General features: G+C 34.2%; 2 protein-coding genes across 2 annotated transcripts in view; both read left to right on the forward strand.

The window, feature by feature from the left end:
* Window positions 1-24,990, forward strand: part of LOC111051876 (midasin-like) — a 629,562-nt gene that overhangs the window by 93,248 nt on the left and 511,324 nt on the right. The gene's annotated exons all lie outside the window — the stretch shown is intronic.
* LOC120353676 (alpha-actinin, sarcomeric-like) lies at window positions 559-24,466 on the forward strand. The gene is made up of 8 exons (XM_039438350.1): window positions 559-734; window positions 2,832-3,003; window positions 6,267-6,503; window positions 8,492-8,680; window positions 12,522-12,649; window positions 13,796-13,978; window positions 16,993-17,218; window positions 21,372-24,466. Exons 1-8 carry the CDS (start codon window positions 595-597, stop codon window positions 21,528-21,530), a joined length of 1,434 nt encoding a protein of 477 aa, XP_039294284.1. The 5' UTR covers window positions 559-594; the 3' UTR covers window positions 21,531-24,466.

Raw genomic sequence — 24,990 nt, forward strand, 5'->3', positions numbered from 1 at the left:
CAGTTGGAAACTAAGAGGTGTATTAATGCTTGCTTGTAATTGGCTGGAGGCGTGGTTAGTGTGCAATGGCCTATGTGGACCGACCAATCGTAAGGTATGAACAATTTTGAGGCGGTCACAACTCTTATATGATCTCTGGCTTGAATAAGTGACAGTTATGCTTGATTAGTTAAAATGGTTTTATCAAACTCGTCTTTGAATATTATCGGATAATATATATTTATCTGAGTTTATAACACACACACACACACACACCACACACACACACACCACACACACACACACACACACTCATACATACAGACCAATACCCAAAAATCAATTTTTTGGACTCAGGGGACCTTGGAACGTATAGAAATTGGGGTAGCTTAATTTTTTCGGAAAGCAATACTTTCCTTACCTATGGTAATAGGGCAAGGAAAGTAAAACTATAAAACTTCAGTTCATCCATTGATTACCCAAGTAGTTCTGAGATTATGAGAGCAGTGAAAATCATATAGTCTGCAATGATATTATTTGAAAGTATTTATTTAAATAGTTTTTTTTTCGAGATGAATGGATGGATGAATTTGATGAATTTAGGGCAAAGAGGAGATGCTGCAGAGCGCTGACTTCAGGCAGTGCAAGCTGAATGAGCTGAAGGCGCTGAAGAAGAAACACGAGGCGTTCGAGTCGGACCTTGCCGCACATCAGGACAGAGTCGAACAGATTGCCGCCATTGCGCAGGAGTTGAAGTGAGTTTTAGTTGCTAATTAGAGTTGAAGTGGTCATGAAAAATGTGTCTTTACATAGGAGCTGAACTATAGTAACTCAATCATTTCAATCAATCAATCATTTATTTTTTCATTCTATTTATTTGCCAAAAACAAATAAATAATGCCCGTTAACCACCGACAGTAGTTAACCGTGAAACTGAATACAAAAATATCTTGATATCCGTTAATCACCGTCAATTTTTGTTAACCGCTGTTAAAATTGATAAACAGAAACAAAATAGAATTTGAAACTGAATACAAAAATATCTAGGTACCTGTTAACTACCGTCAGTTTATTGTTAACCGTCGTTAAACAAACTGAACAGAACCGAACTAGAATTTGAAACCAATTTCAAAAATATCTTAGTACCTGTTAATCACCGTCAATCATTGTTAGCCGCTGTTAAAATAACTAAACAGAAACAAAATAGGATTTGAAATGAATACAAAAATATCTTTTTTTTTAATAATCTTTTTCCAAAACATACATGAAAAAGTCAAAAACTAAAAACTTACTTAAAGCTAAAGAGAAATAGTGACAGTTTAAAATTCATTTTTTACAGTAAACTCGTAATATTGTACGTAAAAACTGGCACACTAACTCTACCGAGCTAACTCTACTCTACTTACTTGGTCGAGTAACTGTTTTTACTACAGTTGAGAACAGTAGGTAGTGTGTTGTCTAGTGAACAGAACTAACCTTAAAATGTCAATACTTTTTAATAAATAAACAATTAAACACTTATTAACACTTTAATAAATCAACACTTTTCAATAAATTGATACCATTTAATAAATAACAATACTTCTTGAACTTGATAGCCTACGGCACGACTCTACTCTACTAGCTCGAGACTGTTTTCATTAGCATAGTAGTGGTAGAGTAGAGTGAGAAGCGGTGGTGGGGGAAGGCAAGTGGTAGAGTACTATCCCATTCTGCTCTACTAAAAACTAGTCTCTGTTATGACTCTACTCTACCATGAACGTTTTCATTGGGAGAGTTCACAAGATAGTTAGTACTTGCCCAGGCAACTCTACCACTAACTCTACCGGTACTAATGAAAACCAGGCTTTAATGCTAATTATAGTTGTAATAGTATTGGAAAATGAGTTGAAAAGTGTGTCATTGCACAGTAGAAAGTCATTGTAATTATCACAAATTAATAAACAATTGGGTTTCCTTACCTTTGGGACACATAACACAGAGTTACCACTGTGGCTTGGTGCAATAATTATTATCAACTAGCAGGAAACCCGTGCTCCGAAGGTTCTATTTGAAAACTTGACAAACTGAAAACTTGACGTAATGAAATCTTGAAGAATTGAAAATAGGCCTATAACGATCCTCTGTTTATTCAGAATCTATATGCAAAATTTCGAGTTAATCAGTCGAGTACTTCAGACGTGGTTATGCGTCAAACATAATTTTCCTATCCCGTAGGTGTATGAGCCAGTTTTTTCCTTAATTATAGTATAGATAAGTTCTTCAACATGGTGCTAACCTAATATAATGACAGAAATCAAATCTTGTTTAGAAACTTAATGCCAACCTGACAAAATTGGACTGTTTTATTAATCTAGTTGCCAATTTTAACCATGTGTTTCAAAGAGGTAATCTCTAGATTATATGGTATCTATGGTATGTATTCATGTCCCGTGAATTAAATTTGAACATTGATTCTGAAAAATCTAGAGGGAAAATTAAATTTTTGCTTCGAGGTACAAGAGATTGATATTTTTAGAATCTTTGTGCAAAATTTGGAGATCTGAATCGTTCCCGTTTTTCCGGTATGCAATCCACAAATTCAAATTTTATTCAATCCAATTCACAATATTTACAAATTATAAGAAAAAATAATACAGCTTAACAATATTAGAGTAATAAGTTAATAATTTATAAAGTACATAAAAGTCGAATTTATTAAACAATAACACAAGTTGACATGTTTTGATGCGAACAAACACATCCTTACTCTCTCTTATTATATAGATATCTTTATCACGCAATATGTTAATTGATTCTTAATTATTACTATTTCTATCAGTTAATTGATTGTATTTTGTGTGTGTGTGTAGCACCCTGGAATACCACGACAGTATCAGTGTGAACGCGCGTTGCCAGCGCATCTGTGACCAGTGGGACAGACTGGGCAATCTGACGCAGAAGCGACGTCAGGCGTTGGATGACGCCGAGAAGATTCTCGAGAAGATCGACATTCTGCATCTCGAGTTCGCCAAGCGTGCTGCGGTATGTATAGTTTATTAGAAAATTTACTTGAAGATTTAATAAAAATGTATTATATTATGTATTAATTGAACGAGCGTTAGCGAGTTCTTACTTTTGACTTACTGAAGGCCAAAGTCGTTGTCCGTCTACAATAACTTCAGAAAGTGATCAATCAGCTTCAAATTTTGAACACGTATTCTTCGAACCTTTCTACAGGTCAAGTTCGTTGGACAACATAATTGACTCACTCCTTCGTCCTTTTTCAGGATATAAAAGTAACATTCATTTTGCTTTAGAAAAAAATTGTTATAATCTATCATTTAGTCAGCTGAAGCATTATTCATTTCATGCTACAGTTTTTCATTCATTCATTCATGACATCAGCTGAGGCTATTTGGGAGCTATCACACAGACAGACCTTCATGCGCTGACACGTCATGATTTCAGCTGATTTAATATACAACATTATTTATAACTTTTACATCTGTTCATCGTTCAACAAACTGATACGGGTTGAGATATCAATGGTTGAGTTCAAAGCCACTGATCGGTGAGTGAACGTGGCTCTGAACGAAGCACTGTTTGGTCGTTGAACGATGCATAGACTCACATGCAGCGCTACTGTACTTGTAATTGAAATCGGCCATTAAGGGGACAACCTGAAAGATTATTACATACCAAAGACCTTGTAATCTATAATACTAGTAGTTCTGTGAACAGTAGACCTCACGCAGTATTCTCATCCACAAGTACCTGATTGAAACTATAGACCTTATGGAAATACAGCAATAGACTGGCTTCTCCACACATCAGTGTAATCACTTGTCAGCTGATTTATGATGAATAATTCTATAGTCTGATTTTTACTCTAAATTGGCGTATGAAGGAGTCTCTTTTTTTCCTTTTATATTATCCTTGAAATGCAAAATTTACAAAAACCTTGTATATACGTCGACGCGCAATTAGAAAAGGACATACCTGTCAAATTTCATGAAAATCTATTACCGCGTTTCGCCGTAAATGCGCAACATATAAACATTTAGAGAAATGCCAAACCGTCGACTTGAATCTTAGACCTCATTTCGCTCGGTCAATTACAAAAAAATATATATTATATAATATCTCGCGCTAAAATACCTCAATGGAACCTTTAATTTCAAGTAAGAGCTAGCATTGGGAAGACATAGGCATTGTGCGTTTATACCTCTGCAAGGTCTTCGGTCTAACTGATAAGAAAAAAATACGTCATATCCGGTTCGTTCACTGATCAAGCTCATCGTACTTTCTTCCGATGGAGAAATTATAATATATTTTATTCTGAAAAGTTAATTTTGAAAAGAACGTAAACAGACTTGGCTGAATACGAGGTTGTTTTCAATTATAATGGACTCCATTATAATGTATTTGGGAGCACAGAAATTGCATGATTACATAAATTCAATAACATTTAAAATATTATCCAAACATTTTAAACAACTCCAATCACTTGATGGTTTTTCATTTCAATTGATTATACAATGAGATTAGAGAATGAGGTTAGGTTCTAGTTTTGTTTACAAAATAAGCTGAAGAGGAAACATCCGTCAGTCATGACTCATAAGCAACCGTTCAGCCACAGAATACATACAGAATGGAAGGTATCAATCTATCCAAGACTTGAGTGCACCAAGACCATGACACGTGACTGCATCATTTTTTAGAAATTAAATTGCCGCTTATTACAATGCTACACATTCTTCAGATGGCGGATTTTGGCGTCAGGATGATCTCTAATCTGTGATCATGTTTTTTACTGAACGTAAAGAAAAACACGAGGAATTGATCAGTGGCTTTGAACTCAACCAATGCGGTTTTCGCCATTCATTTCTCTTGGAACTCTGTATCGAAATCATGACCACCTTCTCATAAAAAATGAATTTGGATCTATGAAGGTCAAAGATGTTGAAGCGACAAGTAATATTTGAAAGAGTAATTTTTCATCTCAATCTAAATGCAAATTGTTCTTGTAAGAGAAATATTTTAGCTGTTCCATAATTTTCCTCAACTCTGTATAATTAAAAGTTGCGGGTTTCAATAGTTATTTGTGTAACTAGTGCACAAAGTGACAGTTTGCTGCACCGAAAGAAACGTTTACGCCCGAGCCGTAGGCGAGGGCGGAATGGCTTCTTGAGTGCAGCAGAGGAACTTGTGCGCGTATTTCACATTTAATTTTCCTACAGTTACCATTGAATATGAGAAGTGGTTGATTGAATGATTATGGGTAAAATGATGGCTGAAATCATCAAATGTTTGTGTGTGTGTGTGTGTGATGCTGTTATTATAGCAACTTTAATTATTTAAAAATTAATAATCCAATTGAAAGTTGAAAATTCTCAGCCAAAGTTCTAATTTTTATTCATTCAAGAATCAGAAAAAATACAGATGGAACAAAAACTCACATTCAAAATACACGCAACAGCTTGTTGGCTGAACCGAGATGCAAGATGGCTGAACACAACAAGATGGCTGAACCGACAAGCGCGCGACCTAGCGGGAAGAATCGTACCTAAGTTTGTTTCATCCACCTAAAAATTACTGAAACACGATTCAGAAATTTAGACTTTTGCTCAAATTAACGAGAAAAATGCTCAAAGTAAACTGAAAAATATTTATAAAATAATATATAGACAACAGAATATTTATTGTAGTATTGTATGTTTTTTAATATTTTATCTATATGAATATCGAACGGTAAATCATTTAACCTCAAAAATCGAATTTTATAATGTATATTTGCTACTTTTCTCATTCTTGGAGTTGAAATAATAATTATCAATAGAAAAAGAACTATAATTTATTATTTAATGATGAGAATTCGTAAATGATGATTATTTAATTATGATTTAGATTAACATTATTCTTGTTTTGGATTCTAGATTGGGATTTTATCATAAATGTAGGGTAGCCATGAAATGATTCTTATTTAAATCTAACCACAGTCATTTTTACCAACTTAATGTTTGTTTTCGTGCACTAATCCTCCATATAACCCACCAACTATTTTGTGTTGCCATGTTGCAAATCTGGAGTGCAGAAAATTTTTTTCCCGCACTAGAGCGGAAAAGTGAAACTTTGCGTTCTGTAATCAGTGCAGGAATCGTCACTTTTTAAGGTAACTGTAGGAAAAGATTATTACAATACAGCAGTTCTTGAACGAGTTCTCCAACCCATGGGTTCGATTAAATAATTACCAGGGGGGTAATTATTGGTATACTAATAATTTTGTCCCCTTTTTTTTTGTTTAGCCATTCAACAACTGGCTGGACGGTACCAAGGAGGACCTAGTGGACATGTTCATAGTGCACACAATGGAGGAAATCCTGGGTCTGCTGGAGGCACAGCGCTCCTTCAAGGTGACTTTGAGTGAGGCCGACAAGGAGTACAACAGCATTGTCAATCTGGTGCGAGAGGTCGAGACAACCGTGCAGAAGTACCAGATCCCAGGTGGTCTAGAGAACCCGTACACTACGCTCACAGCTGATGTAAGTCGTCAGGAATCACAAAATTCAATAGCTTTAGCATTTAAGAGTCAAATTGAAGTCTCACTTTCAAACACTGAGTTAACTGCTGATGTAAGTTGCAAAATATTACTAAAATTGAACAATTAGTAATTGTTAGTATTTAAGACTGGAATATTGAATTCTTTTACTTTCATACACTATGTTTACTGCTTGAGTAAGTTGCAAAATATCACAAAATTGAGTAATTTTAGCATTCAGAAAATCAATTTGAACTCTTTTACTCTCATACACTGAGCTTACTGCTGATGTAAGTTGCAACATATTACAAAAATTGAACACTTTCACAACCGGTTGCACTTAAGTTTGTTAACTTTTAATCCAGATTAAATGCCTTTAGAACTAATCAGAGAAGCCTTCTCTTGATTGCTTCTCCTGGAATTTAATCATGATTAAAATTTAACAGGCGTTTGTGCATTCGAGCCTTAACATTTAAGACACAAATTGAACACTTCTATTCTCATTCACTTCGCCAAGGTATTCCTGATGTGAGTTGTAATTAATACATTTAATCCAATTTGCAAATAGAAATTCAAGCTAATACGGGCTAAATCAAAGATCTCAGTTGATCAAGAATCAGGCCGGGTAGGCAACTTCAGTACGTCAAGTTTTCAGTTCGTCAAGTTCCTGTTGCCTTCAGGAAGTTTAGTGGTTACAGTATCATATTATATTGACGAACTGAGAGCCTCCGTGTATGGGTAGCATTCATTATAAAAAAACTCGTAATAATACCAGCATATTCTTATTTAAACTCAAAAACCCAACCGCTAACCTATGTATGTAAACTATATTTTCATTTCAAATCTTGCCTTTGTGAAGATCATGTGTTACAGAGTGTGTCGTAATTATTCCAATGTTTTTGGAAATGGAGCGAAGTAGACATCTGTAACCAAGCACATTTTTTGTTGTCATTTGTTTTACAATTTCGCCATAATTTGACGTTTTTTGGTGATTTTTCCTGAGGTGTTGACCTGGAAATGATCTGAAGTAGAGTTACGTGCAACCTTAGACCAGTTATAGAATAGACACGCCCCATTGTATATTGATACTGAAAGTCGATGAAGCCAACATCTACTGCCATATCGCCCCATCGTGACGTCAGCATCGTATAGAAAACTTTTCTGTAGTTTGTTAATTATTAGATAGACTAGATCTTATCTTTCTATGTTGAGACCTGAAACTGTGATATTTTAAGAATGTGCTAAGAGAACAAAAAGAGACAGTTACTAATAGTTTATTATCATACCATTTTGAAAACAAAAAACTACTAATTATCTGTTCGAACTATTAACAGTCATCTTATATTCTGTACAAAATATACATGTTTTAATACATGTTTGTTCAAGACAAGCAACCCTACAAAATGAAACTTGAGTTAAACTACAAATTTAAAATAGATCGCCAGCAGCAAGTTTTTTAAAATAATTATATAATTTTATTTCTTAATATATAATTATAAGTTATTAATTATCTAATTTTAGTTCTTTAATAATTTACTTCCATCTGAAATAGACACAATATACTATGGAAAACAATGTAAACAAACTCTTCAGAAAAGTTTTCTATTCGATGCTGACGTCACGATGAGGCGATATGGCATTTTTTATATTCTATGAAAAATATTCTATATTATTATTGAATATTCTATTCTATAACTGGTCTAAGCGTGCAACTGAGATATTATTTGTTGACATCTGTTTTACAATTTCTCCATAATTTGATGTTTTCTCGTGATTATTATCAGGAGTTGACTCGTGAGCAACTCAGCATATTTGTTTCAATTCCACCATAATTTGACGTTTTCTTGTTACTTTTTGTCAGGTGTTGACCAAGAAATGGAGTACCTGCAACCGAGCACATTATTTGTTGTCAACTGTTTTACTATAATTGAGCATATTTGATTTGATTTACAATCCCACAATAATTTGACGTTTTCTGGTGATTTTTGGCAGGTGTTGACGAGGAAATGGAGCGAAGTGCGCACCCTGGTGCCACAACGTGACAACATCCTGCAGGCCGAGCTGAAGAAGCAGCAGAACAACGAGACGCTGCGTCATCAGTTCGCGGACAAGGCCAACCAGGTCGGACCCTGGATCGAGCGCCAGATGGATGCTGTCACTGCTATTGGCATGGGACTACAGGTGAATATCAACCTAATCTAAAAAATACTAAATAAAGATAATAATTGAATGAATGAACCTAACTATAGAGAGGTCCACGTTATAATGGCAGTAGAGAAATGATAGGAAAGCAACGTTGCCGAATCTCTGCAGTCTTGTCAATGCCTTCTATAGACGGTAGCTGATACAGGTTTATTGATGTAATATTAACTGTTCATTCTCGTTTAAAATTCAAATTCATTTATTCGCCATAAAATAATACATATTGATAAAATAAATATTTTAACTTACAAAATGGCACTACCGGCAAAGAAAACTTGTGCGTCGGCAGTGAATTTGAACAACTAGGTACAGCAAACATGTCAATAGAAAGAAAAAGAGCTCATTCAAACCACTAGAATAGATAAAATTGCGGAAATCAGGTCACATCTCAATACTTACAAACGATAAGACAAAGTAACAAAATCACAAGCAAATGACAAACTCAAAAAGACCAATTCAAGGAAGCCAAGACAAATATATATTTTTTTTTAATTTATCACACAAGAATGAAACACTACATAATGGATATAGATAATTTAAAATAAACATTTATCCTAATCCAATCCAGTATAAGATTCATTATGATTTTTGTAATTCTATTAATAATGAATTCAGTTGGGACTTTATTTATAAACCTTTATCAATTATATTCCATTAAGCAAGAAATTACATTTATCAATAATTTTATAAAGAATTGTCACAAGTAACATGACATTTTCATAAGTAACATGATCAGGCAACAGAGCAAAGCGTGAAAGCGATAGCGCTATCCGCTTTGTTGAATGATAGACAAGGATAGCAACACCATTGCTAATCAAACATTGCCATTATAATGTGGACCGCACTATATGTTACCGCTATTGGCATGGGACTACAGGTAAATTCAGCTAATAAACTCTCATCGATTTCTACATTTTCATGGAGGGTCATTTTTGTGACCTCCGATCACTCACCATAAGACACAGACAAGCGGTAGGGAGATGATTTCTACATTGATGATCGTCAATTGTTGTCGAGTTATAGACCCCGAAACATGGCCGCCTCACCGTCAAGTTGCGTAGCGTTATTAGTTTTTGCATGAAATAGACAATATTTCAGCATAAATCTAGCTGAGAATTATTTAAGTTTATGCAGGTATAGTTATCAGTGATGATGTTGTATAGTGCGTGAATGATGTCGGTATATTAACGTCGAGCGCTTAGCTCTAGGGACAAACTAATTCCGCTAGATCGCTCCAGCTGTACTATTCACTTGCTGCCCGAGCATAGCAGGCGTAAAACCGTGCTTTAAAGGTACACATACCAGCGGCTATTATTGTGTCTATAAAAGAAGTTTAAGCATCAACTTTATTCATCAAGAACAGCGCTACAAGTTGCTATGAATTTGAAGTCTATAGAACGAACATTGAATGTGAAAAAGGAGTTCAAAATGCATAAAAATTTATTTTTATTTAAGTGACTTAATTTTTGCTATATTGAAGAGGAGACTTGCATATTTTTCTCAAATTTTTCTGACCAGTAGTTTTTGAAAAGGGTATGATGTGTATCATCTGCCTCAAAAAAGTTACTTTTGAAGCCCTATTGTTAGCTAACAGAAGCTGATAAAAATATTTCAATTGCATAGATTATGTCCCAAGAACCTGTCCAATAGATTAGAAAAAGAAAAAATATTTGTTTGAAAAAAAAAATATTGAATGCCCAACCTGTGTGTATAGGTGCGTACAGATATACGCGCTGCGAACATGAGCAATTCACTTTTAATCAGCTGACTATATCTGTATTTTTACAGAAACGGTAAGATACAGATATAAAAAGCTTGGCATCAGCTGATTAAAAGTGAATTGCTCATGTTCGCGGCGCGTAAATCTGTACGCACCTTTAGAGACATCAATTGAAATGACTTTCGGAATCGTTGTGATTCGGCCTCACAGTGCCGGTGCAACCAAACGGCTTCTCCAGCAAATCAAATTTGGGTAATTTTGATCACCCACCATACAAACCTGACTTGGCCGCTAGTAATTTACACCTTTCCCACATACTCAAGACATGTATTAGGGCAGAGCTCTCAAATTATCGAGGGGCTGCTCCAAAAAACGTCACAGCCCACTTGAACTCATTTGACGACAGAGTGCTCGGTAGGATGATCCACTGTTACAAATGCTTCTCTCGGCAATTATGTTGAACAATAATGATAAGTGTAAGCAACTTTTATAGTAAAATGATTATACTTTTATATACATTTATCTTTTATTTATGGCCAATCGGAGTTTAAAATCATAAATGACCCTCGTTGATTAATGAATTCTCATTAGATTTATTAATTCTCTGTAATTCTCGGTGGAGGTGTGATAACACATCCGTGTTTCAATAAAATCAAATCACTTTTTATTCTTCAAAATACACTATACAATCAATTCTATTAGTATTACTATTACAAGAATACCCCTACAAGAATATACGTCTGTGTGTAGGGGTGAGTTCTTGGTAATCAATTGATCTACACCTTTTCCAATTTCACGAGATCAAGTTAATTTGAGAAAGTATCAATTGTATTTGAGAATAGTCACTTGTAATTGAGAGAATGTCAGATGTAAATGAGAATAGTCAATTGTATTTGGGAAGTCATCACATGTAATTGAGAGTAGTGAATTGTATTTGAGAAATCGTCAACTGTAAATGAGAAGATATCAATTGAAAATGAGAAAATTTTCCAATTGACATGTCGTGGCTCTTCTGTAGCCTACAGTAAAGGTTTGATTTGAGCAGGAAAGGATACAGTACTACGTTCACAGTATTCCAATATTACTACCATAGACTTTGCATGGGGGCAAATTAATATTTTCAATGTTGAAATTATTTCCTCTGTACTGTTTACGAATGATTAATGAGTATCATTTCTATGTATTTAATGACAACACGACTTTTGTCTCCGAAAATTTTGTGAAATATTGCACTTGATGGAGATCAAATTCTCTATGTTCAAGGCGCATTTGAACGTTATCATCAATCAATTGAATCTCTTGATAAAGCAATTCGGCATTTCTTCAATGGATTTTGGGGCTTTAGAATATATTTTTTTGGAAACTAAACTTTTTATTGGAATATTGAATATATTATAATATTATTTTTTGTGAGTACAGTTATTAAAAATATAAGTACTGGAAGCACTGGTTTTTTTAAATAATTTCCCAATTACAACTGACCACTTCTCGATTTCAATTCGTATGTTCTCAAATTGAAATGATACTTTCTCAAATAAAATTCACTATTCTCAATTACAAGTGATGACTTCTCAAATACAATTGACTATTCTCATTTACATCTGACGTTTTCTCAAATACAAATGACTATTCTCAATTACAATATTGATACTTTCTCAAATACAGTTGGAAAAGGTGTAGATTTATTGTGTTTCATCAATTTATAGGCTGCAATGGCCTGCATAATTTTCTAGTACAGAAGTAACTACATTTTACTTGATAAATAACTGAAATACAATAACAACATAACATAGTACCAAACCTTATTGTACTGTAAATTATACTTATGGATCCATAACAGTTCAATGGAATGTTTTAAATTTTGTTTTTCGTTTCATGCATGTTTCGTCGTGCACTTGCACACATACGCATTCAATGTGGTCACACCCTAAGATTGATTCATTCATTGATTAATTTTGTAACAGTTGTGTGATTCATTCATTGATTAATTTTGTAACAAATGTGTAACATAACAGTTGTGTGATGTTGTGGTACCTATCGATAATGAATTTTTGCTTCCATTTCAATTTGTGTTTTTCATTTGTGATGTTTGTTTGGTAGGGATCATTGGAAGACCAGTTGCACAGATTACGCGAGTATGAACAGGGCGTATACGCCTATAAGCCTCACATCGAGGAACTCGAGAAGATTCACCAGGCTGTACAGGAGGGCATGATCTTCGAGAACAGGTACCGCATCATTTTTACAAATTTATTTCAACTAAACTCAAAACATTTCCTTTTATGTTGCTTGTATTCAAGAAGAAAGAATATCTTGTATTTAACAAATATTTGTCAAAAATATCAACTATAAGACTTGATATAACTATCTTGTTAAGAATATCAAGTATTTGACAAATAGAGCTTATTACACGGTTCGCGAGTTTCAAGATGAATGACTTTTGATGATTTTTATTTTTTTATCGCTTTCCTCCCTCGGATCCAACTCCAACCTATCTAGACCCAAGGCTTGATTGGATTCAAATCAAAAACTTGTAACCTTATAATAGTTACTAAACTTATTTAGTGTCTTATTATGTATTTTATAAATTTGTGATTTATATAATTGAATATTTGAATTGTGCCAATGCAGAAATTCTTAAATGTTGTAAATAATATTGTAAACGAATGAAATTGCAAATAATTTGAATTTTAGAGATGAATTTATTTTTAAATTTGTCTTTTTGAATTTATTGTTTTCCCTCATCTAATTATGATTTTCGCATTTTCTTTTCAAAACACTCATAGAGTTCATATTAGTTTATTTATATTGTTATAGTTGATAGTTCGTTGAAATTTGAAGTCTGACACCGAGTTGCACAAAAGTCTATTAATTCCTGATTAAATGACATGAGAGCCAATCAGAGAAGCCTTCATCTGATTGGATCTCGTGGAATTAATCATTAATAAAATTCAATAGGCCTTTGTGCAACCGAGCCTTATAGTCCCACTATTAATTCCTCCTCTCCACATCATGTTGCCTCCTCTTCCAGGAGTGAAGAGATTTAGTTTATTGAACGACACTTATTTTTCCGTTATTGAACTCTCATATTTATTAACTTTCATTGCCAATGTTTTTGAATGAAAAAGACTAAGAAATTGTCACACATACCACAATATCAACTTCTCAACTACACAAAAAGCCAATGTTTTTGTTTCTGTTTCTTTTTAACTCTATATCTTTTTTTGTTGTATTTTTTGCTAACGACGTGGTAGAATGGTCATCAAACAAGAATGTCATTCTATCCTACTCAATGTTTCTGATTTTGAATGAAATGTCTGAATATTTATATAGCAAACAGTTTTTTCGTAATTAATGTGTATTGTCTGGTTTAGATACACGCAATACACAATGGAGACACTGCGCGTGGGCTGGGAACAACTGTTGACGTCGATCAACCGCAACATCAATGAAGTCGAGAACCAGATCTTGACGCGCGACTCCAAGGGAATCACACAGGAACAGCTCAACGAGTTCCGCACATCGTTCAACCACTTCGACAAGAACCGAACTGGAAGGTAGGCTATCACAAATATCAGCACTCCTTATAAGACTCAAACTCTTTAAGCATAGAGCTGACTATCAGCAGTCCGTTGGAGAAATATCAACCAAGTAGTGTCTAGGTGTCTACACAGACCAAAAGTAAACATGGGAGCCTCATTGTAGAAATCTTTGTGGCAAGCTCTCCAAGGGCCGGTTTCCGAGCTCGGGATTTAGCTAAGTCCTAGACTTTGAACAGCTGGAGTCAGAAAATTGGTTTTACAAAACGGAGCGGAGTCGCAGTCATTGTCATTGTCACGTTTGAATTAAATTTCAAAAAAACTAGAAAATTGAACACAAAATAAAATGAAGAGAAAATAGTGTAAAGTTTCAGCTATTTTGAACTATTTAGGAATGTCGAATTTCGTCAAGGAAAAACGTTTCCAATTATAGAAATGAGAAAATAAAAACTACGACTACTGTTATAAAAGTTGCGACTACGCCCCGTTTTGGAAAGACAATTTTCTGACTCCAGCTGTTTAAAGTCTAGGACTTGGCTAAATCCCGAGCTCGGAAACCGGCCCTAAGTCTATCTACCTCATAAGATGTCTCAAGAGCCAACTGTCGAATGATTATTCGCGTATGGCATATTTCAGTTGGTTCCACAGTCTTCTGTCATATCCATGGTATCCTACACTGGGGTGGAAGTAGTCACGTTTCTGGTGTTTCTTCTTCTCCAGAAAAAAGCTGTGAGGATAATAGTGGGGGCCACTTTCTGGGAACATTTGGTCTCTCTTGGTATATTAACAGTTTACAACCAATATATTTATGTTGTTGCCCAGTATATACACAAAAATAAGACTAAAATGAGCACAATATGATTCATTCATATAACACCCGCCAAAAACAACAACTTGATACCCAACGTACACGTTTAACCAAAGTACAGAAGTTCCATCACGTCTTAGGAACAAAGGTCCACAATAGGTTGCCATAGTCAATAATAGTTATTTTCCTACAGTTACGTTGAAAAGTGGCCATTGCTGCACTGATTACAGAACGCAAAGAATCACTTTTCCGCCCTAGTGCGGGAAAAATTTTTTCTGCACTCCAGATTTGCAACATGGCAACGCAAAATACTTAGTAGGTTATATGGAGCAACAGTGCAGCAAAATCAAAATGAAGTTGGTAACAGTGACTGCTGTGGCTGCTATAGTGAGCAGAGGTGCAACCAAGCACAACGCGCTAATTATTATTCATTATATATTATTATCAAGGACAACGAGGACTTTAGGATTTTAGGATTAAGATTTTTATCAATAATAAAATTACACAGAAAAACATTTGATGGATTTCAGGCAATTTTACCCATAATTACCCACTTTTCATATTCAATGGTAACTGTAGGAAAAACTTAATGTGAAATACGTGCGCAAAGTTCCTCTGCTGCACTCAAGAAACCATTCCGCCCTCGCCTACGGCTCGGGCGTAAACGTTTCTTTCGGTGCAGCAAACTGACACTTTGCGCACTAGTTGCACAAATAACTATTGTGCAACTAGTGCGCAAAGTGACAGTTTGCTGCACTGAAAGAAACGTTTACGCCCGAGCCGTAGGCGAGCCTTGAGTGCAGCAGAGGAACTTTTCGCACGTATTTCACATTTAATTTTTCCTACAGTTCCCATTGAATATGGAAAGTGGGTAATTATGGGTAAAATTCCCTGAAATCCATCAAATGTTTGTGTGTGTGATGCTGTTATTAATAAAAACCTTAATTTATTTGAAATTGAATAATGTAGTAGTAAATGAATGAAGGCGTCTGTCACTCATGTGGTGGCTGTCGCTGTCATCCATGCATCGTCCACTGCCTTAATATAATTATAACGTGCACCACAGTCACAGTTACCAATACTTAATTTTGATTTTCCTGCACTGGTGCTCCATATAACCTACTAACTATTTTGCGTTGCCATGTTGCAAATCTGGAGTGCAGAAAAAAATTTTCCCGCACTAGAGCGGAAAAGTGATTCTTTGCGTTCTTTAATCAGTGCAGGAATGGCCACTTTTCAAGGTAACTGTAGGAAAAAAATTATCCAGTCTCTTTGTTCGGCAAATTACTGTTTGATCTTCTGCGTGCAAACCCTTCTATTCTTTGGAGGAGTTTATCACATTTTCTTTTTGATTAAGTGTTATCCTACACTATTAAACGAGCAATTTCTGTTTATATGTTCAGATGTTTATCTGTTTGTATTTCACCGAATCTCGAAAACGGCTCTGACGATTCTCATGAAATTCAGAACATAGTAGGTTTATAATATAAAAATTCGATTGCACTAGGTCTCATCACTGGGAAAACTCGCTGAAGGACATTAAAAGGATAATTATTATTCATCCTTGGAAAAACAGCTGATAATAATTATTTCGTCGTCTGTTGGTGATGGAAGTAAATGAGCGAGTTCATGTGTGTGGGACTGTGTCAAAATTATGACTCAGCTGTTGAACTTTTGTAATCATTCAATCAGGTACTTAGTGCCGGTTGCAAAAAAAGCCGGGTTATTTTCAATCCTGATTAATTCCACTAGATTCATCTTTTTGAAATGGTCTTCTCTGATTTGGTTCACCTGAAATTAATCAGGATTAAAATTTAACCTCTGGGAATTGATCTCAATTTACTGTGATTAGATAGAACATTTCTGTATGAACTATGAATGTTATTTTAATTTCTTCTTTCTAAATAATAAATGTTTTATGCTTTTGTACTCTAGAGCGAAGCTCGGTCCTCGATATTGAATATTTTACTGACGTTGCTGATGACTGTATGGTCCAATAGCAGAAGAATTAAATCTATCTATAAAAATTATCAATGTTATTTCACTGTGATGAGTTATTCATCTATTTATATAAAAGCGAAATGGCACTGATTCATTCATCCACTCACTCACAAGTTATTTACTAAAAAGGATGGGCTTATAAGTAGTATAATGAGTTATTTACTGGAATAAAGCTTTATTTGATGGAAGAGTTGACTAATATTGTTTGTTTTTGTGTGTTTAGATTGGCGCCAGACGAATTCAAGTCGTGCCTGGTTAGCCTGGGTTACAGCATCGGTAAGGACAGACAGGGCGAGATCGACTTCCAGCGCATTCTGGCGGTGGTTGACCCCAACAACACTGGCTTCGTCCACTTTGACGCCTTCCTCGACTTTATGACGCGCGAGTCCACTGACACCGACACCGCTGAACAAGTCATCGACTCGTTCCGCATACTGGCTGCTGACAAGGTGGGTCCACGACAAATTACCAACTAAATAGCTATGAAACTGAATCGAGTCTATAGTGAGGTCCAGGCAGTGTTTCATTAGCAATGGTATTGCTATCCTTGTCTATCATTCAACAAAGCGGATAGCACTATCTCTTTCTCGCTTTACCAACAAAATAGCTTTGAAACTGAATCAAGTCTATAGTGCGGTCCACGTTATAATGACAGTGTTTGATTAGCAATGGTATTGCTATCCTTGTCTAGCAATCAACAAAGCAGATAGCGCTATCTCTTTCTTGCTTTGCTCTGTTGCCAGATCGTATTTTAACAATGTAGAATTGATAATACTAACAAAATATTTCATCTTAATTATGAAATCATTGAAAAATATAATTTCTTGCTTAATAATTGCTATAATTGATTATTTTAAACGAGAATCAACCGTTAATATTACATCAAAGAAACCTGTATCAGCTACAGTCTATAGAAGGCATTGACAAGACAGAGGATCGGCAACGTTGTTCTCCTATCTTTCTCCACTGCCATTATAACGTGGACCTCACTATAGAGTACTTGATTTATTATCACATTTTTACTTTCCTTGTCCCATTACCATAGGTAAAGAAGGTATTGCTTTCCAAAAAAAATTAAGGTACCCCAATTTCTAAATTTCTATACGTTTCAAGGTCCCCTGAGTCCAAAAAAGTGGTTTTTGGGTATTGGTCTGTATGTGAGTGTGTGTGTGTGTGTGTGTGTGTGTGTGTGTGTGTGTGTGTGTGTATGAGTGTATGTGCGTCTGTGTACACGATATCTCATCTCCCAATCAACGGAATGACTTGAAATTCGGAACTTAAGGTCCTTACACTATAAGGATCCGACACGAACATTTTTCGATCAAATGCAATTCAAGGTGGCGGCTAAAATGGCAAAAATGTTGTCAAAAACAGGGTTTTTCGCGATTTTTTCGAAATCGGCTCCAACGATTTTGATCAAATTCATACCTAGAAAAGTCATTGATAAGCTCATATCTGTAAAAATTTCAGGAGCACTGCACCATCTATGCAAAGTTTGATTTTAGATTACCAATTATCAGGCTTCAGATACAATGTGAACAAAAAATTTCAAGTGGAAAAGATTGAGCTTAGAAATCTCTACAATTAATGGTCAGTAGCATTTTCAACTAAAATTGAAAATAAGCTCGAAATTAGAGAAAATAAGATTAATCAATTAATTGCAAACCTTTGGCAACTGTTGATTCTATTATTAACTTAAATTAAATTATTAAATTAAATTAATTTCATATGTGATGAACAGCATGGGTTCCAGAAAGGGAAATCTACTAAGACTGCAATAGTATCCCTTGTTGAAAGACTAATAGATATAATAGATTCAGGTGAGAAGGCAGCCGCAATATTTCTTGATTTATCCAAAGCTTTTGATTGTGTGAACCATAGAATATTATTGGAAATACTAAAAACTGTAGGTGTGAATGGTATAGAACTAAAATGGTTTGAATCATATCTCATAGGTAGAAACCAGTGTGTTGAGCTTACCAAGGTGGATGGGAATGAAATAGTAAAAATTAAATCTCAAAAACTGGAGGTCCAGGCTGGAGTACCTCAAGGCTCAATTCTGGGTCCCTACTGTTTCTGTTGTATGTGAACCAATTACCAAAAGAGTTAAAAGATCACAGAGCTCTGTTGTTTGCTGATGACACATCGCTTATCTTTAACAATTATTTATTAGATAGTCTAGAAATAATGCTTTTACTGGAGTACAGTCATTGTCCAATTCTTGAAGCAAAGGCAATTACAATAAATAGTAAGAAATGTCAATTCCTACAATTCAAAAGTAAATATAATTCAGTAGAGGATAGAGAAATAAATGTGTTTGTAGAGGAAAATGAATTAGACCAAGAAGAGAAAGTAGCATTCTTGGGAATTTTATTGGACAGGAAATTAACATGGCATCACTACATTGAGAGGATATGTAATAAGATATCATCTGGGGTATTTGTCCTGCGGCAGCTTGCTAGGCTGAATGATAAAAAACTACTGTTAACTGCTTACCATGGACTTATACTATCTCATATTAGGTATGCTATTTTAGTATTCATCTCAACAAAATATGGACAGGGTGTTTAAGATTCAAAAGAAGGCACTCAGATGTATAGAGAAAGTGAATAGGTTAGACTCTTGTAGGCCTTTATTTAAAAAGCTTGGTCTATTAACTGTGCCATCTTTGTATGTATATGAAGTTGTAATGCATGTGAAAACGAGTGGTGTGATCCAGAATTCAGATGTTCATGAGTATAATACGCGAAACAGAGCAGATTATCATATAATGGGTCACAATAGTAGGTTATTTGAACAAAAACCAGATTATATTGGTAGGAAATTTTATAACAAGCTACCTCAAATCTTGAAAAGTAATGATGATTTGAAGATTTTCAAAAAACAAATTAAAAAATTTTAGTTGATAGAGCTTTTATAGTGTACAAGAATTCCTTTCAAACCTAAACTAGGTTGAACTACTTAGTGTTAGAATTATTATGTAATAACATGACTTGTCTTATACTCCATGACTGGAGTCTTTAGGACGCAATCTTGAAAAAAAAAAATTAAATCATTCACTATGAAGAGATAGCAGATTTCGTGTGTCTGCAGCGCTATTGTCCTGTCACCAGCTGACTAACATCTTAGAAAAGTAGACTTGAGATGCGCGGGAACACTAGCGTCAGTTGATCAATTTTCATAACGGCAGGGAAAGTTGTGTGAGTGCACCACACCAGATTTTTATCTTAATTCAGGTATCTAATTATCACCTGACACGCACATACGAGAATGTACTTGGCTCCTAAGGGTCAAGCCAAAAAAGGGTTTTCCCAGGCGTTTTCAGACGAGTCGGCAGGGCAGAAAGCTCTCCGATTGGCTAATTGGGTTGGTGTTTGGGAATCAGCTGATAATAAGCTAATTGGAGAACTTCCTGCCATGCCGACTCTTCTGAAAACGTCTGAAAAAATGCTTTGTGTGACTTTGATCCAAGGGCTCGGTCACACAAAGAACGATCTGCGATTCTACAGCAATTTAAGTCTTTATTTTAGAGAGTAATGTAAGAGCGAATTCTACGTATAGAATAGTATATGTTTATACACGTATACAGGGTGTCTAACGAAAGGTGTAACAGCCTAAGACCATAGATGTCCAATAACATTTTTTTTTTATCATATCGACCTTGGTTTTAGATATAGGAATATATAATAGTATCCAGTATTTTCTAGGAGTGCATAATCTATTTACTGGTGGTATTTTGCCTTACTAATTATTGGTTCGTGGGAAACTTGATATATAATTTTAATAATACCACTAATTTTATAGTTTGACTATGATGGCTATGAAGCAGAACTACATGTTCATCTATGATTAGCAGGTAACCCGTGCTACGCAAGGGTCTATTTTTAATCTGAAAACTTGATGTAATGGAATCTTGGAGAGTTTGGAATAGGCCTATAACCATTCTCGGTTAATTAAGAATCTATATGCAAAATTTCAATTTAATCAGTCCAGTAGTTGAGACGTGATGATGCGTCAAACATGATTCTCCTATCCCGTACGTGTATAAACCAGTTCTTCCCTTTATTATAGTATAGACTAGAAGGTAACCCGTGCTCAGCAATGGTCTAATTAAGAACTTGACTAACTGAAATCTTGAAGAGTTTTAAATAGGTCTATAAACATCCTCGGTCAATTAAGAATCTATATGCAAAATTTCAATTTAATCAGTCCAGTAGTTGAGACGTGATGATGCGTCAAACATGATTCTCCTATCCCGTACGTGTATAAGCCAGTTATTTCCTTTATTATAGTATAGATGTCACTTTCAGTGTCAAATAATATTGTCATTCATTACCGTACTCATTTTCCGATTCATTATTCTTTGGTCCGTTAAAATATTCTATCTACATCTTCAAATATCAAATGTTGTTTATCATATAAGATTTATTGTCTCCATGTTATTATCTGTTTATTTATTTCGAGGATTTATGTTTACTATAGTATTACTTTTCCATTGTTACTTGTCAATTGACGTTAATGTACAACCTATTTGAACAAATAACATTATTATTTATTTTTTTGTTTATTTATTTATTCATTATTTTTTGGTCCATTTTTCAGCCGTACATCCTGCCTGACGAACTACGTCGTGAACTGCCTCCCGACCAGGCCGAGTACTGCATTCAGAGGATGCCTCCCTACAAGGGGCCCAACGCCACCCCGGGGGCACTCGACTACATGTCATTCTCCACCGCCCTCTACGGCGAGTCTGACCTCTAGAAACCAGCAAAAACCACCCTTTAACCTGTTACAATTCAACCTAATACCGTACTTCGATTGCTTATCCCGTTCTAAAAATCATCGCAAAACTGACAAGACAAACAAACTCATTCAAGTCATTTGTACATTTTACTTTTTGTAGACTCTGTGGGTTTTTACATCTGTACACTTGTACATGTTGTACTCTGTACATTTGTACATTTCCACATTTTACTTTTTGTATCTTTTCTGTTTAGGGCTACTTGTAATATAAATAGAGATACAAATCTCTGAGATATATTTCACTTTTTGTACACTCTGAACATTTGTACATTATTTGCACATTGTAGTGTATTTTCATTCATTCATTTTTTGATTCAAGTAAGAAAATGAATGAGAATGATGAAGGCATATTGTTACGAGTCGTCGGAAACATCAAACAAACTCATTTAAAACAATATGCTATATTTAAAAAGTTGGGATATTATTTATTCGTGTATAAATGACACTGATGTAATAACATTGGTAGATAAAATACGAGGCAATTCCTTTGTTATTTTTTTCCAAATATAGGTTTGTACAAATACACCAAAATCTGAGTCCAAAATGATGAGTTCAGAAAGTAGGTTAGGGTATGTTTCCTTCACTTGAATGTTTCAAATAGGCCTAAATAGATAGATATAAAATCGGAAATGTCAAAAATATTTTAAACGAATAGAGGTTGAGAGATATAAATTCCAAACTCTGGAGACGTTACCGTGAGACAAAGTAAGCGAACATCGAGGTTACTTCACAACGATGTAGTAGCACACTAGAGTGCTCTCATCAACAATGAACGAGGAGCTAATAAATGTAGAGCAAGAATAGTAAGGAGTGTGATAATTGAGATATGAGCAATATTTAGCTGCAAATTATGTAGCTGGATAATCTAGCTGAAGTCCTGGTAGAGTGGAACGTGAAAGAAAAAAACTTCAAAGTGTTTTTGATTTGATTTCTCATTCAGCTTTTTTATTTCTATCTTCTTTGTGTATCAGTAACAATTTAATTAGATTTCTCAAACCTTCAATTAGTTTTTAAGAAACTAATAAGTATTAAGAAACTTAAGTGTATCAGAAACAATTAAATTAGATTTCTCAAACCTTCAATTAGTTTCTATTTTAGTTGAACTAAAACTATTATTTTAGTTCGATTAGTTGAATAAAAATAAATTATGTTCTGTATTTGTGATGATTTACAACGGGATGTAGCATTGAACGAGGTATGAGTGAGACATTTATATTTTATTTATTCTTCCAAAACTCTACTACTGCCTAGCCTAATGTCAGTCTTGTAAAAACGTGGGCGGTTGTTCTATCAATGTACAAAAAATACACAAATACAAAACCCCAGTAAAATATTTATACTAATTAATAAATTAAAATCGTAGGTTGCTCAAAACACCTAGCCTTGTCTTGTGCATGCATTATCATAGGGAAATCACGTCAAGTTGGTTTTACTAGCGTATATATTACAAACTGTATTTATCATCAGAATATGTGTATACAATAATTTTTGAAAAAATAACAAATTGTAACAATATTTAGTATCTAATGGAAGAAACAACCAATGAAAAAATAAACATGTACTATAATGTGTGTAATTGTAGAATAATTATTTTTGAAAGTGAAAAGAAATTTTGTAACCATTATTATAATATAATTATATTTATAGAAAATTATAAATATATTATATTTATAGAAAAATAACAATAAGACACGTCATTTTCTGGAATCTCAGCTAAACTTTATACTAGATACTTCCATATACTTGACCAGTTTATACACTTATACTTCCAATAGGTATTTTCTATTATGAAATATATATTATTTTTAGAACTTATAAAAATTCTGTTTTAATAATGGTATAGTAGTCTACTTAACAAAATTATTTTTTCTTGAAATAGTTTTTAAAGCAACTCTACTTTTTGTAACTTTTGAAAAATGGAGTTGATTTCAGAATCGATGATATTATGTAGTGTTGTTTATTAACAATGCAATAATAGTTCTAGACTACATCTGCATGAAAAAAAGATAATAATTTTAATAATAAGATGATTATACATTTTTAATTATTCATTCTTTTCCGAAACTTATACATTTATGCTGTGTGTGAAGTTGTTTTGTTTTAATGTTAATTTATTTTAAAGTATTTATTTTTTAAGCATTAAGATGGTGCCTGCAATTGAAAGGCCTTCTCTAGGCAGAAAAATCCGAGGGCTTGAGTGGCTGGTTTATGATTATGGAAAGGCCTACTAGATTATAATCGGAGAAGGTTTGTGGATTGAGAGTAATGCCAGCCAAATCGAAACCCAAATCGAAAGGAACTTAAAACATCGAGTTCCTTGTTTAAATGAATAGCTAGCCGATATATCGAACCCATCCTGAATTAGGATAAATTTATTTATTATATAAATAATATATATTTGTCTCTTCGATGATAAGACATGAATATTTTCATCATTATTGTAAACAAGTTCCTTTTCAAGTTTTTAACATTTTACAGAATTATTGTCAACCAACTCACAAAAAATTACTCAACCATGTTTGTTCTCAATTTTTTTGAGTTTCATAAACCTTTAATCTTAAATGTGTGCTATTTAAAAACATTTTGAAAATCTTATAGTTACCTCAAACCTTCTAAGAAGACCATCAAAATCCCCGTATCAATACAGTTTCAAAAAATATTCTTGTTGAATTCTCATAAACATGTAACCGAGTTGAAGCTATTCATATTATTGTGTGTATTCATCTGTATTTGTGATTATTTCGTTTACATATTGGCTAAACTATTTCAATAGAATTTTAATCTGATTTTTCTCCTACATTAATATTGTAACAATTTTTACAATATCTAGTCATTGTGGTTTTGGTTATGTACAGTAATCATCTAAATGCAAATAAATGGAACTTGGTACAGTAGTTTGTGTGTATTTAATGATTATTGTTGTCAATAATAATTTTGTATTGTATTGTACTGTTAATTTATATTTGCAATTATTTTTGGGTTTCAGTGTTTGTCTTCAAACGTTATGATGAATCTAAAGCTGCGTTTACAGCAGTTATTAACAGAACGTTAAATAACTTAATCCTTATAGATTCTATAAGATTGAACATAACTTATCATACACAAGATGAACATAGTTATGTGTTTATCAAGTTACGTTCAATCTAATAGAATCTATAAGGATTAAGTTATTAAAATTTTGTTAACAACTTTGGTGTAAACCCAGCTTTATTAGGACAGTATTTCAAAACAATCAAGGCCAACCACACGAAGCGGGTTTTCAGGCGTTTTCAGACGTGTCGGCAGGGCAGAAAGATCTCTGATTGGCTGATTTGGTTGGCGTTCGGCAATCAGCTGATAATCATCCAATCTTGGAGCTTCCTGCCTTGCCAACTTGTCCGCGTCCAAAAGCCTGAAAAAACGCTTCATGTGGCTTGTC

The sequence above is a fragment of the Nilaparvata lugens genome, chromosome 11 (genome assembly GCF_014356525.2).
Source record: "Nilaparvata lugens isolate BPH chromosome 11, ASM1435652v1, whole genome shotgun sequence".
Classification (NCBI taxonomy): Eukaryota; Metazoa; Arthropoda; class Insecta; order Hemiptera; family Delphacidae; genus Nilaparvata; species Nilaparvata lugens.